Here is a 19,608-nt window from a genome sequence, read left to right as displayed (position 1 = left end):
TTTAAACAGCACTCGGTATTTACTAGGCTGTGTCCGCTGTTCTGAACAACAGTCTCCAAGGATTAAGTCTCAGAATCAATGCTCTATTGATTTTACTATCAATGAGCATTATGGCTCACACGACTGGCCATTTTATGGGAAGATAGCTTCTATTATAACCCACTTTTTAGAATATATACTGTTAAAAGATAAATCACTGCTTTCAATAGTAATTAAGCTCTGTATTTAAAAAATAAAGATATCAATGATTTTTACGTTTTCAACTGGAAAATGATCCTACAGGAAACTCAGAAGCTTCCATAATTTTTAAATCTTGATTTTCAAATTTAGAATGTGATTTAATTAAAAGCAAGTTTCTCATTAAAGAATTCCTGTATAGACACTTATATTAACTATGAAAGACAGTTAATCCGTGTGCATCTAGCACTACATTTGAAATTTAATTACAAAGCATTCTTTCGGCAACCTATATTAATTGTAACTCTATGTAAGGAAAAAAAACCAAGCTGAAAAGAAAAGATACATCTGCAGGGTTTTTTCCACGAACATATGCACACAGAATACAGCAAATTTTTCACATATGAGTATGCCTACCAGTCATCTCTGAAATGTAGCAGTCAACAAGCTGCAAAACCCCTCTCTTGTACAGTACAGAAACAGAAAGCCAAAAACATTCCCCATTTAAAACTATGTTGAATATTTATTTTAAAACTCAGCAGTCTATAAAGGACTTGGTAGTCCTGTACCAGAAGTAACAAATTGCAAGATTATTAACATTTCTTTTTTTCTGTAAAGTTTCATAAAATAGTTTTTAGAGTTCTCTGTGAATCAATTACATTGCAAGTAAAAAATCCATTAACTGTAGTAACTAATTACAGTATCATCAATCTTAATATAATTATAATTTACTTTTCCCTTTAAGAGAGCCACTGCATTTCATATTTCAAATAATTTCAGAGATCTGATATAGTTTATATACTATAACCTGGAATTAATAAAGACTATTCTGAACTATGGAAAGATTGCACTGGTGGTTTTTATTCTGGGGAGCCTATTTTCCTCAAGCTGTCAAAGACATCCAGCACAACATCAGCCAGAACAATTTATGCCTCAGAATACAGACATTTAATTATTAATGAGAACTAAGATAGACATCTTTCTTACTCTACACAAGTGTATTTTGATGCCTTTGCAAATGTTTCCTGTAATCAAGCCAACGTTGTTACAGAGGATAGGCCTGGTAGGTAAAAAAAGCTCCTTAAAAAGGTAACAAACAATGAAATTAAGATCTAAGATTTTTTTTTGTCTAATTACAATTAACAGAAGTGCATAAAACTATTTTTTCATAAACTAAGATAATCAAAGGCTAATAAAATTTATCACCATCAAATTGATTTACCAATAAATGCCCTAAAGGTGAAGAAGAAGAAACGTACCTATCTTGACATACCCTAAAGATAACATTTTCTGTAGAATTTCACACTGGAGTGTGTACACAAAACATATAATATTGCGTTCTGCTGCAATATTTTAATTGTTTAATTTAATGTTAAACAGTGCTACATTAAATGATGCTGCATGTATGTTTATTGTCAGAATATTTGAATGTTTTGATCATGTATCACTCAAAAGCGTGTAAGAGAGAAGTACTAACATGGTAATATTACTATATTATGTAATACTACTAATGATACCCGTATACTTCACAAGCAACTATATAACTCTAAAAAAGCAAACCACATTTTAAAGCCCAGTACTATCATTGTCAGTAGAGGAACCATAATATTTTAAGAAAGGTTTTTGCCATCAGATGAAGTAAAAATTCACTGATAAATAAGAAAACACAAAGGTTTTACAAAATTAATTACATATAGCTGGCCAACAGATCTGCCTTTTTAAAACACTGTTTCTGTACTCACACAAACAAACACCACCTCTGACATTCACCAAGAATGACATTCACGGAGAAGGGGTTTTATTATTTCAAAATGAGTTCATCACTCTCTTGTACAGTGCAGGGCCTTATTCCTGCCTTTGCTGGCTCCACTCTCTGTACACCTGGAATGATGCAGGATTACATCACTTTTGAGACAAACAGTTAGAGGCAGCTGACTTCACTGACTGCACTGAAGCAGACGCCTGCAGCTCGCTCTTCTCTTAGCAGTGTAAACCCTTGCCCCAAACCATTTAGGTGTCCAATTGTGAAGGGATTCCCAGCTCAACTGCCAGTATAAGGCTTCAGCAGAGTTTCTGCCCACTGCAGGGGCATGACAGTAGGCTTTGAGCCTATTCCACTATATCCATCACCTCACACAATTCAAAGCCAAATACCAACATTTAAAGTAGAAAGATTCCACAAAGTAGTAACTCCCACCTTTTCCTTTGCTGTACAGTTGCAAGTAAGCCTCGACTTACCTTACAACAGAAGAACAGGGGGAGCAGCTCCTATCACACTTACTAAGGACTTGTATTAGAGACATGCTACAACAACACCTTACAGGAGACACAACAGGCCACCCTCTGTTTACTGAGATATTATCATTAGACTGTGTAATAAACCTGATCAATACAGGGCTTCTCAAAGCAATGAGACCATATAGCTCTGCTCTACAGGTTATTTCTAAACTGTGCATATTATTTCCAGAAAATTCTCTGAGAGCAAACACTCTTTAATCCACTACAGTTCTATTTATTCAACTATAAAATCAGTATCAACCATACATGTACATTGTGCAAGAAAAATGTGACATTGTCTATGTACAAAGTTAGTGACAATTAAATCAATCTAAGATAGAACAATCTACTGCTGCTTTAACTTCTCATCTGTAATCACTGATGCACTAATTAACAGTCTTTGATTAAGTTAGTCACATTTGAAATGTATGCAAAGCTTAAACCATAATTTTTGCAAGCTACTGCATCACAGTTTCATGCAAAAAGCTTCTATTTCAGCTGCAAGGAAATCCCTACAAGTTCCATGATAGAACTAAGTTCCAGAAAGGCAACACCCTGAAGTGTATGCAAACAATGCTGTAAACAAAAGTTGGGAAGATCTGGGGGATAACTCACTTTAAGTGGCCTGAAATCATTTAGCTAACATTTCTTTAAACTTTTGTTAAGTGTAACTTCACAATGAAATTCTCCTTAGTCAGATGAAATAAAAAACCCCACAAGCTTCCAAAAGTGCTTCTATGAAGCACATTTTCATGACACTTGAAGAGGGGATTATCAAAAAAGTAGATAATCTGTACTATAAACGCTGAACTCCTGCCAAGACATCTACAAAACCAAAATCCCTTCAAGAAATGTCTCATAAAACCCCGTTTAAAGACTTGTAAGCTGAAAGATGATCTACTAAAACACCAACTCAAAAGCAAAAGCCTTTCAGTGTCTCAGTTTTTCTGATAATCATTGGTTGAAATTCCTTTGTTTAAAAAAAGAAAAAAAGTTCAAAATAATCTTCCAGAAAGCAGGTTAGCCCCAGGTTTCCAGTTCTTTATGCTACCCCTTCAGGTACTGCTGGAACTGCTCCTGAAGCAGCAAGGACAACTAGCACTTATTAAAAATATATACTCTGTATATCAAAGTTTGCACTATTAGAGATAATACATTTTAAAGAAAAAGAACCCCTACGAACTAAGCAACAGAAAACAATGTTGAAGACAACATACAGTGGAAATAATCCCTAAATATCATGTAACAAGCCTTTTACTGATACAGGGAGGTATGACTGACATTTGAATAAGTGGCCAATGTTTTTTTAGCAGTTTTTAAAATTGACAACTGAGCAAAAAAGCTTATATAATTGTTAAGTATTTTTAAAAATTGCTCGAAATAACAGCTAGCTTTCAAAGTTCTTTCAAGTACTAGTTTTAAAGGAGAAAAAACAGTATGTCATGCAAAAATACCACCTTGCCCTTTAAGCCACATACAATCTTTAATTAAACAATTACATAGGATATACTAACTTAGATTATGCAAAAACCTAAAGTGTTACAACTATGTCAAATAGGGCTTGAATATAGCACAGGTACGAATGCTTTATTTAAAAACCTGTGCAATTTAACTCACCTCTGCCTCCTTTCTTCATCCTTTAAAACCTCATAGATGGCCACCAACTAAAACAAACAAAAAACCAAAAAAGAAAACATAGAAAGATTTTACTTTATGATTGAATTTATAAATTTTGAACAGTAGTATAATGTTTACATTTGCCAACAAATAACCTTCGCTAGTTTTCACTTTCCCTACACCACCAAGTAGCAAACCCAGAGTGCAAATGAAACAGTAATATATTCACTTACAAAGTGTCATCAGACACAAACAAGCAACTCTTACACAAGACTTTCTTCCCATCCTCAGATCCATCAAACTGAGTCTTGTCTCACACCTTAAGAGTAGGTATCCCTTGTTTCATCCTGAAGATCTTACTAAAATTAAGTAGGCTGTATTTAGCCCAAAGTACATTTTTAAAGGTAGAGTTAATTACAAAGTCATGTTATTTCACTCTACAAATATACAAAAATAACTAAAATTAATTCTTTTCATTAAATTATGCCTACCTAGGACCTGTGTTGAGAACTGATCAGCAATTTTCCCCACTGCTTTTGAAAGTACAAAACAATTCTTCCTCCTAAGAGTATACGTATTATGTTCAAATTATTTCTAATATACAGGTAAATACTAAATACAAGTTATTCAACAAATTAATTCCAAAAAAGTGGACTTGGTTTTAGTATAGCTACATCAGCAAAAATGTAATTCAATGTTTAACTTACTAATTTCAAAGGTGTACCACTGTTCTTACTAAAAAAACATCCACATAAAAATTCCAGTTTCCCCTAAAACTTTTATTGCCACATATTGCACTTACTTGCCTAAACTGTGTCTCTGCATTTTCGTCTTTATTCTTGTCTGGGTGTAAAATTAGAGAAAGCTTTCGATATGCTTTCCGAATGTCTGCAGATGAAGCATCCTGAAAAAAAGGAAAGCAAAGCAAGCAGTGAGAAACCCATTCCCTGAACTTTTTTAAGATTTGAAGACAGCCAACCAAGTGTAGGAACTAAGGCAACATAATCTGAGACATCAAACAACCAAATCTGAAACCAGCCCAGCCTAAATGACTGAGCAGCCATTCAGTCCAAATCATCTTTCATCTTAATTCCTTTCATTACCATACATCCATTACAACGACATTTGCCAATACTTCCAAACACTTTCTTGCTTAAAACCTAACATGGGCACCTTCTGCACCATTTCAAAGTTCAACTGAAAACTGAAAATTATTGCATCTGCATATCTTTAAGACAGACACAATTTCAGCAAATTATCATGCTCAATTTCCCAAACTCAGGACTTGATAGGAACTCTTCCCTTATTAATATTTACACGCAATTCACTCCTAATAGGACTTCCATTCAACTTCAGCTTCACCATGCCTGAAGAATTGTATTTTCTAAAGTAGCTTCAAATTGCAGTCTTGGAGCTATATAGTGTAGCACTGACATCAATCTATACCTTAACCATTATAAGAACTGCACACATTTTGGGAGAAAAAATAAAACTCAAAACACAAAACGATGTACCAACTAAGCTGCACAAATGCAAATTTCTGAATTAATGACTGCTATATTTAGTACATGCTGTAAAGATATCCAGAAATGAAGATATCAAGAGTTGTATTCTATGTCATATAGGTGTTATCCTCACCAGAAGATCCACAAAGTATAACATTTAAACAGAACTACTTGTATTTTATTACTAAGATGTCCAAGGCAACATTTTAGAAATCAACTGTTTATCTCACCATTTTTATTTCTTGATTTTATATATATTGTTCCTAAGTATACTCTCTCTCTCAAAATTACAGTGAAAATAGGGATTAAAAACCCAGACCTGAATTAGCCTGGAACAGAGTGAAACAAGATAATAATTAATGCAATACTGTAATTAGTCTGTCAGGCCTTTTATTACAAATAATTATTTTAATTTTAAAATTTTCCGTTTTATAACATAAGGCTATTAAAATGCTGCATACAAGTTTGAGCCCAGAGTGAATAATAGAGAAAGACTGAATGAGGGGAAGGAGAAAAGCAGGCGAAAATGCAGAATTTGAGAAAATTCAGCATTGAAACTTTATTTTAAGGAAGTTGGTTATTTTCCCCTAATACAAGACCAAAATTTCCATAGTCTCTTATCTGCCAAAGGAAGATGTTTCTATTACTGAAAGATTTCTCCTGAAAAGACCACATACAAATTTTTAAATTTTTCCATTTTCAACAGCTACTTCTAAGGCATGTGCATGCCGAAGCAGAATTCCTCTGCTTAAACAGCAGCTTGCTTCCAGCTTGATTACTGCCAATGAGTTGTTTCATATTGCCATTGTTTTATAGGTTATTTTTAACTCTCAGCTAAGGGGAAGGAAAAGACAATGACTAAATATCTATTCTAAGCTCAAAGAAACATTAAATCATTGAGACGTAAACTTAATAGAATTATATGAAATACATGTGAAAATGAGACGTAAAAATATCTCTTTAAAATTAGGGATTGAGATCATGACAACCTTGACAAATGAGTAACTCCAGATTTATATTTTGGCTAAACTACCACTTATTCCTTCTCCACCATACATTTAGATTTGCTTGGTATTATTTTTGGAGCACTCATGGTTAATAGTTAAAAACATGATAAAAGCGTATTAAAGAGCTGTTCTAGAGTGTTCTTCCAACTACTTCAAACAACAAACAAGCAAAAAAAAGTTTGTGTTTTCAGTTGTATCTGAAGAATTGAAACTTTAGTTTTATTGGGGAGCAGCAGGATTATTTGTGTAAGAGATTAGGATGAAAGGCAGTTTATCTGTTCAATGCTTAAGCACAGCAAAAAATCCCTAGATCACTCTGAAATAATAAAGTTGCTTAAATATTTATGTTGTTTCACTTTGAGGAGTTGAAATAAAAATGTATACATTTATAAAACCAGATTGTTCATCTTAGTTACCAGAAATAATTGCAGAGATTGTTTTGTTTCCCCTCATCTACCAACCCAGTCAGCCACTTCATAAACAACACAGGCTTGTCTTCAAACAAAATATAATTATTTAAATACTACTATAGCCTCTAAAAGGTTGAAGAGGGCATTATAATATCAACAAATAATTAATTAATGGGATATTACTGTCAATTATTTCATTACAATTGGCACATATCAATTTCTAAAGCAGTAAGTCTGCCTGCTAACCCATTCTCCACAATACCACCAAACAAAACACAGGGAACATTGTATATTCCAAACATTTTGCCAATTAATGCTACCTAGGGGTAGTGTTAGGCATCTTCAGGCAACGTTCCAGATCCTCTAGGACTGCCCTGAACAAAAGCTGTTGGTTTTTGAGAAAAGACTCTCATCTCTAGAGAACTTTCTACCAGTATATGACTCTAAATAAACTATAAAGAATGATTATTTTCCAACCAATAAAGAAATACCTCCCACACCGATGTCAGCTGTTCTAAGAGACCTGACTTCTGGCCACCTTCTTAACATTTCCATAAAAGTTAAGGCTTTTAAACACAGAGTTAAGAGTCAGTGTTTTCTGTAGACTAAGACATTACTTTACATACTACAGCAGGGCCTAGAGTAAGCCATGAACACACTAAGGCTTTGTTTGTTTTAAAGAAACAACATGTTGGATTGCTTTGTTTACAGTTTAGAAATCTTCATCTCAATTACATCTAAGGAGGGAAAAATAAGACCTGTATAGGCATCTCAGTTAACAGCAGAAGGAGCTGGTACTGTTAGACAGCAAGTCCATTCACTGATTTCTCCAGTACTGTTTCAGGTTGGCAGGTTTTGCCACCAATTATGGCAAATAAGCTTGTCACACTGTCACCCTCATGTGGATACAAACATCATGAGTATCACCCTATTTCCTGATAACTATCCTTCCAAAGCAATACTGTCCCATCATACTTCCAAGGTTGAACATCTCTTTGTATTGTGCAAGAATCAGTCCTCAGAAATACAAAACCGCACGTCTACACTTAGGTAGGCCACAGTCTGGCTTCTTATGCATGGAAATATGCAAATATTCATTTTTTAGTTCCTAACACTTCATCAAACAATCAGAGTCCATGTGTCTAGTTACATGACCTCTAGGCAGAAGCTAGAAGTTCAATCTTGTACATTTTTTTTATAATCTCTTATATTTCAAGTAAGTATTTTAGCATAGAAACAAAATTACCATTTGAAGGAATCAACAGAATGTCAAAAGTTAAGCACATTTTTTAAGGTTCTCTGTAGGACTCTCATATTTTTATCTAAAGAGCAATACATGTCAGAGTTAAAGAGTGGGATAGAAGAGGAAACATTCTTCTCCCTATTTATGACGTACTTTTGGCAGCTTGTTGAATTCTAACAATGAAAAACACATTACTAAATTTTATTTTACTCAGCATCATTTCTGTATTCTCCAGTATTACCAAGGAAAGTTCTCTCATACTACAAATACGTAAGTAGGAACACAGAAAGAAATTTTTCACAACAACAACAACAACAACAAAAAAAAAAGGCACTTTTGCCTTCCATTCTTTTAAAATTAAATTCCTGCTCGAGATGCACAAAGTTTTAAATCTGGTCGCCTCCTCTGCCTCTAGAAATTCAGACTACCACAGAGTTCACGTCCACCTTTACAATAAATTGAACAACTGGTGTAGTACACAGTACAAGTATATTACTCCATTGCCTTCTATTCCTAATGTAACTATGATTACTAATGAAGCTAAAAAAAAAACCCCTCATTGTGGTCCCAAGACAATTCTTGGTGAACACATAACATATCAGATATTGCCATAGGCAAACAGTGATTAGGTCAAGGGGAAAAAAATAATCAATGTCTACATAGTTTTCACTTACCAACATACACAATTCAAAACCTAAATTGTTCCCTTGAGTGCAATGCAGTTATACAACAAGACTTAGTTACTTACAATTTAGCAACTGCTTCTAACACAGTAAATGTGCTCAATTCATCTTGGGTTTTAAATATGCCTGCCAATATCTTCAAATAGGTGGCAGTATCTTTATTAGCAATGGGAAGGCACATGGTCCAGGAACCAACTATGCAGATAGAAATCACATTTCTATTCACTTGCAGTTTGTCCAATCACTAGTTAATGGGTGAAAGGCAAATGACATCAATATATCTATTTCACTGCAGTGCTGCTGAATGACTGTGTAGAATTTTCCACTGCCATGTTACTGAAGCTATATGGCAAAAAGTGACAATTGTATAGAGCACCAGATGACTGTATTTCAAGTCTGAACTTGTAAGTAACCTCAGTGCAGGCAAGACTTCATGAGGCCTTTTTTAGCCTTCCCAAACTATAAATCAAACTTATGAAACTCCTGCGTTTGGATTTTTTTTTTTTTAAATTCTAGAGCAATTCAAATATATAGGGTTTCTTTGATAAAAATATTTCAGTTAGCACTTCTCTGTAGAAGAGGGGGTATAAGTCACTACTTTCCTTCTGGTGAGCATCAGGCATACGAGCTGAAGCAGAATGGTACAGAAAAAGAAACAAAGTAAGCTTTGTAAATTCACAATCACTTGGTTTTTTACTGCGATTTGAAACTGCAGGATGTACAGCCTGTTCTACAAAATTCATAAACAAGCAGGTGCAGATAACTGGACAGAAGCTACCATCATCTATTAAATGTTGCATCAACACTGATACTTTCTACTTGTTTGTCTTCATGTGAAGTCCACAGAAAACTAATATCTAAGTGTCAGAGAACAAACAAGCGTGACTGTAGGTCAACAATTAAATATCCACTGTCCTCATTCCTTAAGCAGCATCAAGGAACTCAGGGTGATCGCCTCCTTAGTGTCTCATCATATGGAGACCGAACAGTGACGGCTGTGACTCCACAACCCCTCTCTAGGTAACTCTTAGGATGGAAACCATATAGCTGTGACCCTTCTTCCAGTTCTTTACCCCCTCTTTGGTATAGCACAGGCTGACATAGACTCCCTCAATACCACTCCCAGATGTACTTCACACATACTGCAACCTGGTCATAATTTAAGCTCCTGTGACCAGATTAGTTCCAAGAAGTACACCTGAATTTGCCAAGTCTGCGTGTGGAAAAACATTTATGAGGGAAATAGAATCTTGTAGAAAATTCCAGAGGTGGGGAGGACCTGCTGGCAATCCTGAAGAATATAACTCTAGGAAAGGAAACAAGTGTCTCCCAGAAGACCAAGCATTATCTGTGAACTTTCATCGTTAATAGATACCAGCTGAGTTTTGGCTTAAATTTCTCGTTGCATAACCTTTGTTCAATTACCCTTTATTTTTACTGAACTTCTTTCTAAGACACTCATCTTTTCCAAGGATGTAAAATGAGTTAAACTCAAATTTGTTGGTTGTCTACAGATGAATGCTCCAAGCACACGCAGGCAAGAGGAGAGATCTGCTCTGCTGCAAACCCAGCCATGTGTCTCACAACATTCCATTGATTTAAACTGAATGACAGCACAGCAGGGAAATACATAGGAACTAAAAATAATGCTAAAAAGGTGTTTTAATGCTTTTTTATGCTGCTAAGTTTTAAAGCAATTCATGAAATGAAAATGAATACAAACCAGCACAATGTATTCCTGTAAGCTTCTGATAACTGGCACAATCCCTTCACTGGCATGTTTGTTTCCAGGGGAGTGTGTCAAATGAAAGAAGACTCTGTTTTCAGCCTAGCATGCCAAATGAACGACAATTCTGCTGCCTCATGCTTGAGAAACCAAAAAAAGTACTCTCCTCAGCATATGTGCACAATTATATAGGCTTAGGTTTTCTTGACCAATTTGAACAACAGCATTTATATGTAATTTTTTTTTCTTCCTTTCAACTATTTTACCTTCTGCATTTTTTCAAAAACTGATTACTTGTGAAAAATTAGATTGTCCAAGAGAACTGTGCCATGTAGAACCATAAGTTTATATCTTAACATAAACTTTGTCTCTGAGATGCAGAGAACACTCAGCAACTCTCAACGTTTTTCGAATTACTCTTCAAATTCACAATGGATAGAAGCTACCAAATAACAACTGAGGATATTACTCAAGAACAATAATGACTAATTAGAAGTTTTGCCTAGTGCTGTATTTTATTTCCATTTAGTTTTCTATAAGGAAGGAATTAGTAGATATTCTTTACTTACTTCACATGCTTCTCCAGGAACACTATTGCATATTTATTTTTATTCTATTTGATATATTACATTTATTGTTTACATAATTACATGTGTTACAGATTTTTATAATATAGATAGTTGTATATATTTATATATGTGTGTGCATATACCTTATAGGCCAAAGAAAGTTGTTTCTCGTGAGTTCTCTTAAAAACCTGTCTATTACATCTGAGATTTCCAGCCTAATTCCTAATCCTGCAACATTTTCAGAGGAACTAATTTGCTACAAAGAAACACTACTGCTTTTGCAGCCCAGGTTGGCAGGGAAAGTAAAATGTGGTGTCTCCTGCAGTGCATTTCTTGCTCAATACCTTTGGTCTCAAGACAGCACAGCCCCTTGATTGACAAGAGGTGACACCATACTCAAGGACAGCTGCATGCAGTCCACATTCACCACTGTGGAGCATGAGTATAAGGCAGCAGAGGTTTTGGGGTGTTGCATCTGACAAGCTCCAGCCCTTCTCATGACGTAATGCCAAAAATATGCTGCTATTTGATTATTTATATAGTTTTCTTGCTACATTTCTGCTTCAGTATGTTTCCAACTTCTTTTCTTAGGGTAAGGAATTAAAAGAAAATTAGAAAATCAGCAAGGCTACATCCATACCAGACCTTTACATCTCCCTCCTTTTGCTCTTCCTGTTCTCATTACACCCTTCCACCAGAACTGACTTTAATGACCCATACACTCTGACAGACCTAGACATCTTTCTAAAAAACTGCTTCCCTGATCCCAGTTCAAGTGTAATTTTTTGGAGGGATATTTCTAACAACTACAGACTTGGGTCTTAACGAAAACTAAATACCTATGCTAAAAAGTAAAATATAAATTAATAATCCCCCTAAATTTGCTTGAGCTTCTAATTACTGTATTTCTGTGGCATCTAAACAGTTACTGTCACTTCTGTGACTACAACTTTAATTGCTAAGACTTTTCATATTTTTGAAAGGTGTTTATTACCTTCCTTCTGGTGGCCAAAAAATGAAGAAAGGGCATTTGAGAGACAGGATATAGGAGGTATGACTGAAAACATTATAAAGCCATACAAGAAGCCAACAGAGCACAACTACCTTCAACACAGAAGTTTTCAAAAACCTACCCATTATCCTATGCATCAACAATATTTACAAGGGGAATAATCCCCACAGGCATTAATTTCCAGAATAAACATTAACTATTTATTAGCAACTTCCTCAGCCCTATCAGCAGTGAAGGACACTGACTTATATGCCCATACACCGAGACACATCCATCACATATATTTTCATATATATACACACTAGTTTCAAAACAGGTGTGAACAACCTTACCTCCCCAGCAGTCCTTAATGTTTATACAATGCTTTAATTTGTATTTGTAATTGTTGCTCAACTTAATGAAATGTTTTGAGAACACAGTTACATAAGCTCAGAAAGAATACTGTGACCATTTTTGTATACTGACTTTAGTAATGCTTTTAAAGTACAACCTTTTTTTAAAACAAATGACAAAAGCATGGATATCATAAAGTTTCTCTTGCAAGTGCAAAACAAAATGGAAAGAAAATAAATCATACCTTGAATAGTTAAAGGCTCTAGAAGTCAAAAATGAAAAGATGTATCAAACAGGATTTTATGAACTCTGTCCCAAGTCCACACTCAGTATTTTAACTAACTAGAATTACAGAATCATGATTAATCAGGTAGTTAACACTAACCTGAAAAACCTACATGATGCAGTCAAAGAGAACCAGAATATTAAAAGATCTGGACAAAATGGAGAATTGCTGTAAAAAAAGATGACATTTCCTAAGTGAAAGACTAATGGTCTACATCTGGGCAGAATTCATCAACTACAAAAACATAGGATAGAAAAAAGCAGTTAGGCAGAAATGATCAGTAAATCACAAGCTGAGCATGAGTCAGAGGCATGATGCTGCCTTTCTGTGCAGCATAGCACTGTGACATGAGCAGTATGGCAACAAGCAGCCATGCCATGTCACGCATCAATTGTAAGACCTCAGCAGATTGCTGCATCCAGTTCAAAGAATACAATTAAAGACAGCCAGGAACACGTTCAGATGATAAACAAAAAAATCTTACTAATAAGAGGTCTAGAAGAATAGAACAGTGACTTGTTCAGAGAAACCAAAAGAACAAGAGTAACTTAAGCCTACAGAAAAGGCAGCTGACACAAGGAAATAACATTTTTAAATATGCAAAAGGTAGCTTTAAAGGAAAAGTTTAATTATTGCTGTGTCTGATCTACCTGCAGCTGAGCACTATCAGTCAGCTGGCAGCATAGGAAGATTCAAGTTAGGTACCAGGAAAACATCCCATAAGCATCACTAGCATATCACTGGAACAGACTGCTGAAGTCTCCTTTACAAGCAAGTCTTGCATACATTTACCAGGCGGGACTTAGATTTAACCAGCTCTGTCACAGCAGGGTACAGTAGGTCACTAACAGCCTTATATTTTAGAATTTAAATATCCTTTTGATGATCAATTTAATAATTACTCTGAAAATATTCTAACTGGATTTACTGCATCTGTTTATGTAGTTTAAACAGTCCTAGCTGAAAGACAGTATTCTTGTCACACTGAAGATGACAGATGTTCATGCCGGAAGAGTCCATGAGATTTTCACAAAACCTAAAAGGGCTTCGAAAGGAGTGGCAAATAAAAAGGGGTGGAAAGCAGGAAACACTTCTTTGCTATGAAAACCCATGGGATCCCACTCCATGACTTGCACCACTAAGCTTATTTTTCCTATTACACAGCAGCTGCTCCGAACTAAGAAAGTCATCCTGCAGTAGATGATCACGAGTAAGGCATCCATATAATCTGAGTTTAGAATACCTCTCCATCCATTACCAGTTTTAACCTTGAAAGATGGTAATACAGAACAGATACTATAAGCAAGGTTCCTTGACAATGTCAGATGAGAATAAGGACTAAACTGAACAATAAAAACAAGCAGAAATTTCTACAAATACAAGTAAAACTTTTTTTAAAAACAATCAAACTGTTTCTTTAAAAATATTCTGTATTTGGTTTATTATAAATATATCCTTAAATCCTGCAACAAAACCACATAAATTAGGATAGGGTAGAGCTGTTGTAGCAAACCACATCCATGCACAGTAGGCATAATTTCTTTATTTAAGACAGAAAGCAGGAGCACCTCCTTCCAAATCTTAAACATATTATATATGTTTACAATATATTTATATTTTTTTCATTTAATATATTTCATATTTGCATCTGCCCTTCTTTTCCTGTAACATTACTGAAGGGCTCATTTTGTAGAAGCAATGTTATTTTTCTTAGGTTAAGGACCTAAGAAATAGCTCTGCCCACTGAACTTGAGCTGTGAGATCCAGGTGCACCTGAGTCTAGTCTTTCATTTGCTTGTTTATCCTTCTAGAGCCTGAAAGAAGATATGAAGCATTTACTGAGATCAAGAAGTTTTTCATCTCACTGCTACAAAACCCACATTGTTCAGTTTGGATAAATTCTTAACACCTTTTTCCAGAAAATAACCATAGTTAAATGAAAAAATAAAAAATACCACCTCATGTGTGAGGTGGTTATATTTTCCATTAACAAAACCATGTTAGGGGAATGCCACGCTCCTCCTACCACAAGGCAAAATTGTTCCACTGCTTATTTTTGGCATATAAAACAGAAAATGTCTACAAATCCTGAGCTATGGGCTATTCATTTAAGAGTAGGACTTGACAATCCTTGAGGGTCCCTTCCAGTTCAGAATATTCTGTGATCTTAAAAAACCATCCAGTGTAAGCAGTTATGAGGTAAAATAATTTTTCTCTTTTTTTTTTAACTTCAAACCCAACTGATCCGAAGTGGCAAAATACTGCATATTTTGAAGATTATACAGGATACTAATACTTCTACCCTAAAATACATTTAAAATCCAGTATTTATTTATTCAAAATGTACTGCTATGAGTATTTTTCTCAAAAGCATTGCTTTAAATAGCTAGGTTTATAAAGAACTACCAGCAGCATTTGTCAAATTCTTTCCCTCTTTATTTAGAATACTTTCTACTGAACTAGTTAGGATTTAGCCCTACCCGTCATGTAGGAGAGTCGTATAATGATCCCTTTATACTCATTAACTACCATTTTAATGAGCTATTACTACCTCGGGACTCAGAAGACCTCAGGGAGGTTGTAACATGCCACTACCTATATAGTAATTCACTGCTGAGTTAGTACATAGCCTCCTTGAAAGAATATAGGAATGCCCTCCATCATTCTCTTTGGTTCAGATGCCAGCATCAGCAAAATTTCTGCATGTAAGACACATCCTATCCTAAAACTTAAAAAGCATCTCAGTTAAATTCCAGTAAGATTAACAGAATACTATTACTATAGCCCACCACACTGCTAAATGTTAGCATACTCCTAGCAAAATGAGCTGAAAGCATGAGCATTGTCTGATCACTTCGGCTCACAGTTTGATGGCATAAAATATTGCAAATCTGATCAAGGGCCAGGGCAGGAGGCAGGGGACACTATCATCCCAAAAGGCTATTGGCAAAATCTGCCAGAATCTGTATGAATCATAAATTAGGCAGCTGATGTCCAAAGGTACATGGATAAAGAAATCAAGTTTAGCATTAGAAACCATCAATTAAAATTACACAGAAAATTAATTTATAAGCAACTGAAGCCTAAATAATGTGAAAATTGAAAAATTGTGGACATATTTTAAAAGCCACATATATGCAACAACTTACGATAGAATGGACTTGAAGACAGCCTTTCCCATTCAGTAGCAATTTTGTATGGAAAACTGGTATTATGGTCTCTAAAAATGCTTATCTGACATTATTTCTAGTGAGAATGAGCGAAATAATCCTTAAGGAAGATAATTACCTCTCAAGATTTATGGGAGCTGTGGGCAGATACTGTTACACACAGTGGCATGCTGTTCCCTGAATTGTCCTCTGTGTTTTTCAAATCAAAATGTTTTAACTGAACCACACAGGCCCAAGCAAGGGGCAGAAAGATCACTCCCCTGCTTTTCATAAAGCCACTCCCTGCAAGCAGTTACTGCTCTTCTCTTCCAGTACCTTGGAGGCATCTTTTACATTAGGGAAGGAGGGGGTAATTCATGCTGATCCATAAACTGCCTCCTCTGTTGGCCTGCAAGAGCTAAAAGAGCAGAAGACAGACCCTACCCAAACTGGGAGACCCTCCCAACAGGGCATTCTGCTACAGAAGCAGCATAGGGAGCAGCTGATAGGCACGGGATGTGGTGAGCTTCTACTCTCCCAGCAGTATCCACAGGAAGGCTGGAGCTGAGCCAGACACTCTGAAACACAGACAAGTCTAGAGGAGACAGAGCACAGATCTGCACAAGGAAGAAAAGCAGAGGAGAGTGAAGGAAACACTTCTGATCTACTTCAAGCGGTCTTCAGTTAGCTGAGTGCAACACCCAACAGCGTCACCACTACAAAAGGCAGTGGGTATCAACCACATGTATGTGCCTGCTTCTCTCCTTATACGTAGAAATAATTCAGCAAAAACAAGCCTTTTGTGCTGATAAGCTAGATAGCCCATCACCACCCTCAGAGCACCGAGAAAGGCACAGTCATAGCCCTTACCCAATACTCCCCCTGATGTCATGACTGAAACAGATTGGGAAATGCTCCCTGCTCCTGAGAGAAAAACAAGTAAAGAGGCAAATGTAAGGTCAGTTTCTCACCCACTGGAATTAAAAGGCAGCAGTTGTGTGGATTGTATTTGCCTCCCATCATGTGTCGCCCACCCAGAGAGACCTATCCTCAAGTCATAAAAGCAGAGTTGAAACTGAACTACTAACAAAATCTCTTGCTTCCTCCATCTCCATTTCTCCACCATCACAAGCAGAAGTAACAGATAAGAGGAATTTTCTTCTGACACCTGTATTTTAAGGATGCCCCCTCAGTCTGGACGGATTACAGAGCAGAAAAGAGAGCAATAGCCAACTGCAGGAACTACAAAGTTGGGTGAGCAGAGACAGGAGCAAGACAAGCACTGCAAAAGGCAAAAAAAAAGCCCAAAATAAAGAGAATTGTGATTCTTTCTATGCCTGTGGAAAAGAAGAATCAGCAGTTGAGTGAGTGGCAATAAAAACTTGGCACAGGTTATATTCCATTAACTGTGCTACCAGAAATCTGTTTCAGCCAACTGACTGCAGAAGATAGTGGCTACTACCAATTCATTACTTGCCTCTCAACATGGGATTACAGGATTATCAGTATCAAAGATAACAGTGCAAATTGGGAGATAAAACTGTGGTCCTGCTGCCTCAAGTAGAAACACTGGCAAATGTAGAATATTTCAAATGTATAAGATTTAAATGAAGCAAGGATAAATCCTAATGTGGGTTCTCATTCAAGTTTTCAAGTCATGAAGTCAAGACTAAAAAAAAAATCAACACACAAGCAAAAACATAATTAGAAGGTAACTTTTCACAGAGGTGGAGAGGAAAGGACTGAGACTGCAAGTCCACAAACTACTACATGGAAATAAGCATTCCGTTACTGACAACCCTGCAAGTAGCAATAATACACCAAAATTGCATTTCCCTCTGTGTCATAATCCCAGCCATGGAATCTAATCCACGGAGAGTTTTTTGCTATTAGATGCAGTATCATCTTCTCATAACGGGACTTTTTTGGAAGGAAGAAAACCTAAACACAAAACAGTGGTGGAACACAGAAATACTGCAAAACTAGTTCTGAAAAAATCAGTCACAGTAAGTACCACTGGACAACATAACGGAAATATTTACTTCAGGGTGAAGAAACTAGGAAGCAGGAAGAAAGGACTAAAATTAATGTTTCCTTGTCTAGCTCCCCTCTTTCAATTAGTACCACACAAACCCTGAGCCAGCTTTAAGCAGATGCCAGCAGTGGAAGCTGTATACCCTGTGGCAATGTCAACAAAGAACAAACAGACCTAAAGGATAAAAATATTTGCCCGAGTTCTATTTTTCTTCTTTGAATTAAGAGAAAGGGTGCAACTTTTTAAGTAGCAAGAGAAGGTATGGTTAAAAAATGAGATTGCCAAAAGAAGAGAGTTCAATTTGAATTTAATTCCATCTAAAATGTAAACGTACAGTTTAAAACTTAGGAGATGACAGAAATATGATAAAGATAATACATGCTACAAATAATAATGAATTTCTGAACAGGTAAAGGGGATTTAGGAAGAACTCAGTGATTCCCTGAAAAGGAACTACAATCTGTCGTTGTTACTCCTGACACTCTGTCTTTATGCAACACACAGAAGATGACTGCTTACCCAGTGAGCAGCTATTCAGGATTTTTCTCCACGCATTTATTCATGTGTGGCCTCATCTGCTCGTAGCTGCATGCTGTTCAAACGTGTTTGGAAGCTGTGGTTATTTGTTTTGAAGCCCATCTCGATGGCATCAGAGTTCATCAATATTATTCACCATTGTAGTATCTTAAGAGACAAGCAGACGTTACTTGCCTTTTTTAATATATCATAAAATGAGGCACAGATTAAGATTAAAATCCTCAGTAATCTCAGGTGCTAATTTTATCTCAGATACGATTTTTCCAAGTGCTCAGTACCAAACGACATTTCATACATTCAGGGCACAGACTTTAATCGACTTCAGCTGCAGCTGCAAACCCTCAGCATTTCTGCATATAAGCCCCTAGTATCTCAAATTATGCAACCAGAATTGCAGAGCACTCAAATCAATTAGTCACCACTTGGGAAAAGTTTCGTTTAAACGACTTGCCGAGCATCACACAGGAATTCTGTGGCAGAGAGAGGAACAGAATTCAATCCTCAAGGGCACTTTTCGTCTGACTAGCTTACCCATGAAACCATTTCCCCCCCGCAATCTTCTCCCCCACTCTCTACATACCCTCAACATCTACAGGTTAAACAGTTTTTACAGACAACAGTCTCTTTCAATACATAAGCCTGAAGCTGCACTGGGGCCAGATCTCTCCCTGAGCCTGAATAAGTAAAGACCCTGTAGAATATAATGTAGTGAATTAAAAATCATCACAATGAACAAGCACAAAGAAACCAAATTAAGATTTGAGACATTCTGAAAACTGACATTCCCTAATTTTAGAGTATGCAGTACCAGAAATTTGTTACTAGTCTTTTAAGGTACACGGCTGCTATACAAAAAACAGAAACAAGCAGATTCAGAAAGGAAAAAAAAATTTGCATAACCAATGCAGACCTGCTTTATAATACTAACTCACAAGCAGTGTTTTTACCCCTCCCTTTAAGTAAACCCCAGCTCTCTGAAGCATCATTTTGATTCTAACAGGCTCCACTAAATTGCAGAATGATCCAGCTAGTTAATAACTTG

General features: G+C 36.1%; 1 protein-coding gene across 1 annotated transcript in view; it reads right to left on the bottom strand.

The window, feature by feature from the left end:
* Positions 1-19,608, bottom strand: part of DNAJC1 (DnaJ heat shock protein family (Hsp40) member C1) — a 108,829-nt gene that overhangs the window by 66,497 nt on the left and 22,724 nt on the right. Inside the window, 2 exon segments of the mRNA XM_039548893.1 lie at positions 4,072-4,118; positions 4,874-4,975. Coding sequence (XP_039404827.1) covers positions 4,072-4,118; positions 4,874-4,975 — 149 coding nt within the window.

Source organism: Corvus cornix, chromosome 2 (genome assembly GCF_000738735.6).
Source record: "Corvus cornix cornix isolate S_Up_H32 chromosome 2, ASM73873v5, whole genome shotgun sequence".
Lineage (NCBI taxonomy): Eukaryota > Metazoa > Chordata > Aves > Passeriformes > Corvidae > Corvus > Corvus cornix.
Note: the sequence above shows the minus strand (reverse complement) of the source record. Positions and strands in the feature narration are given on the sequence as shown.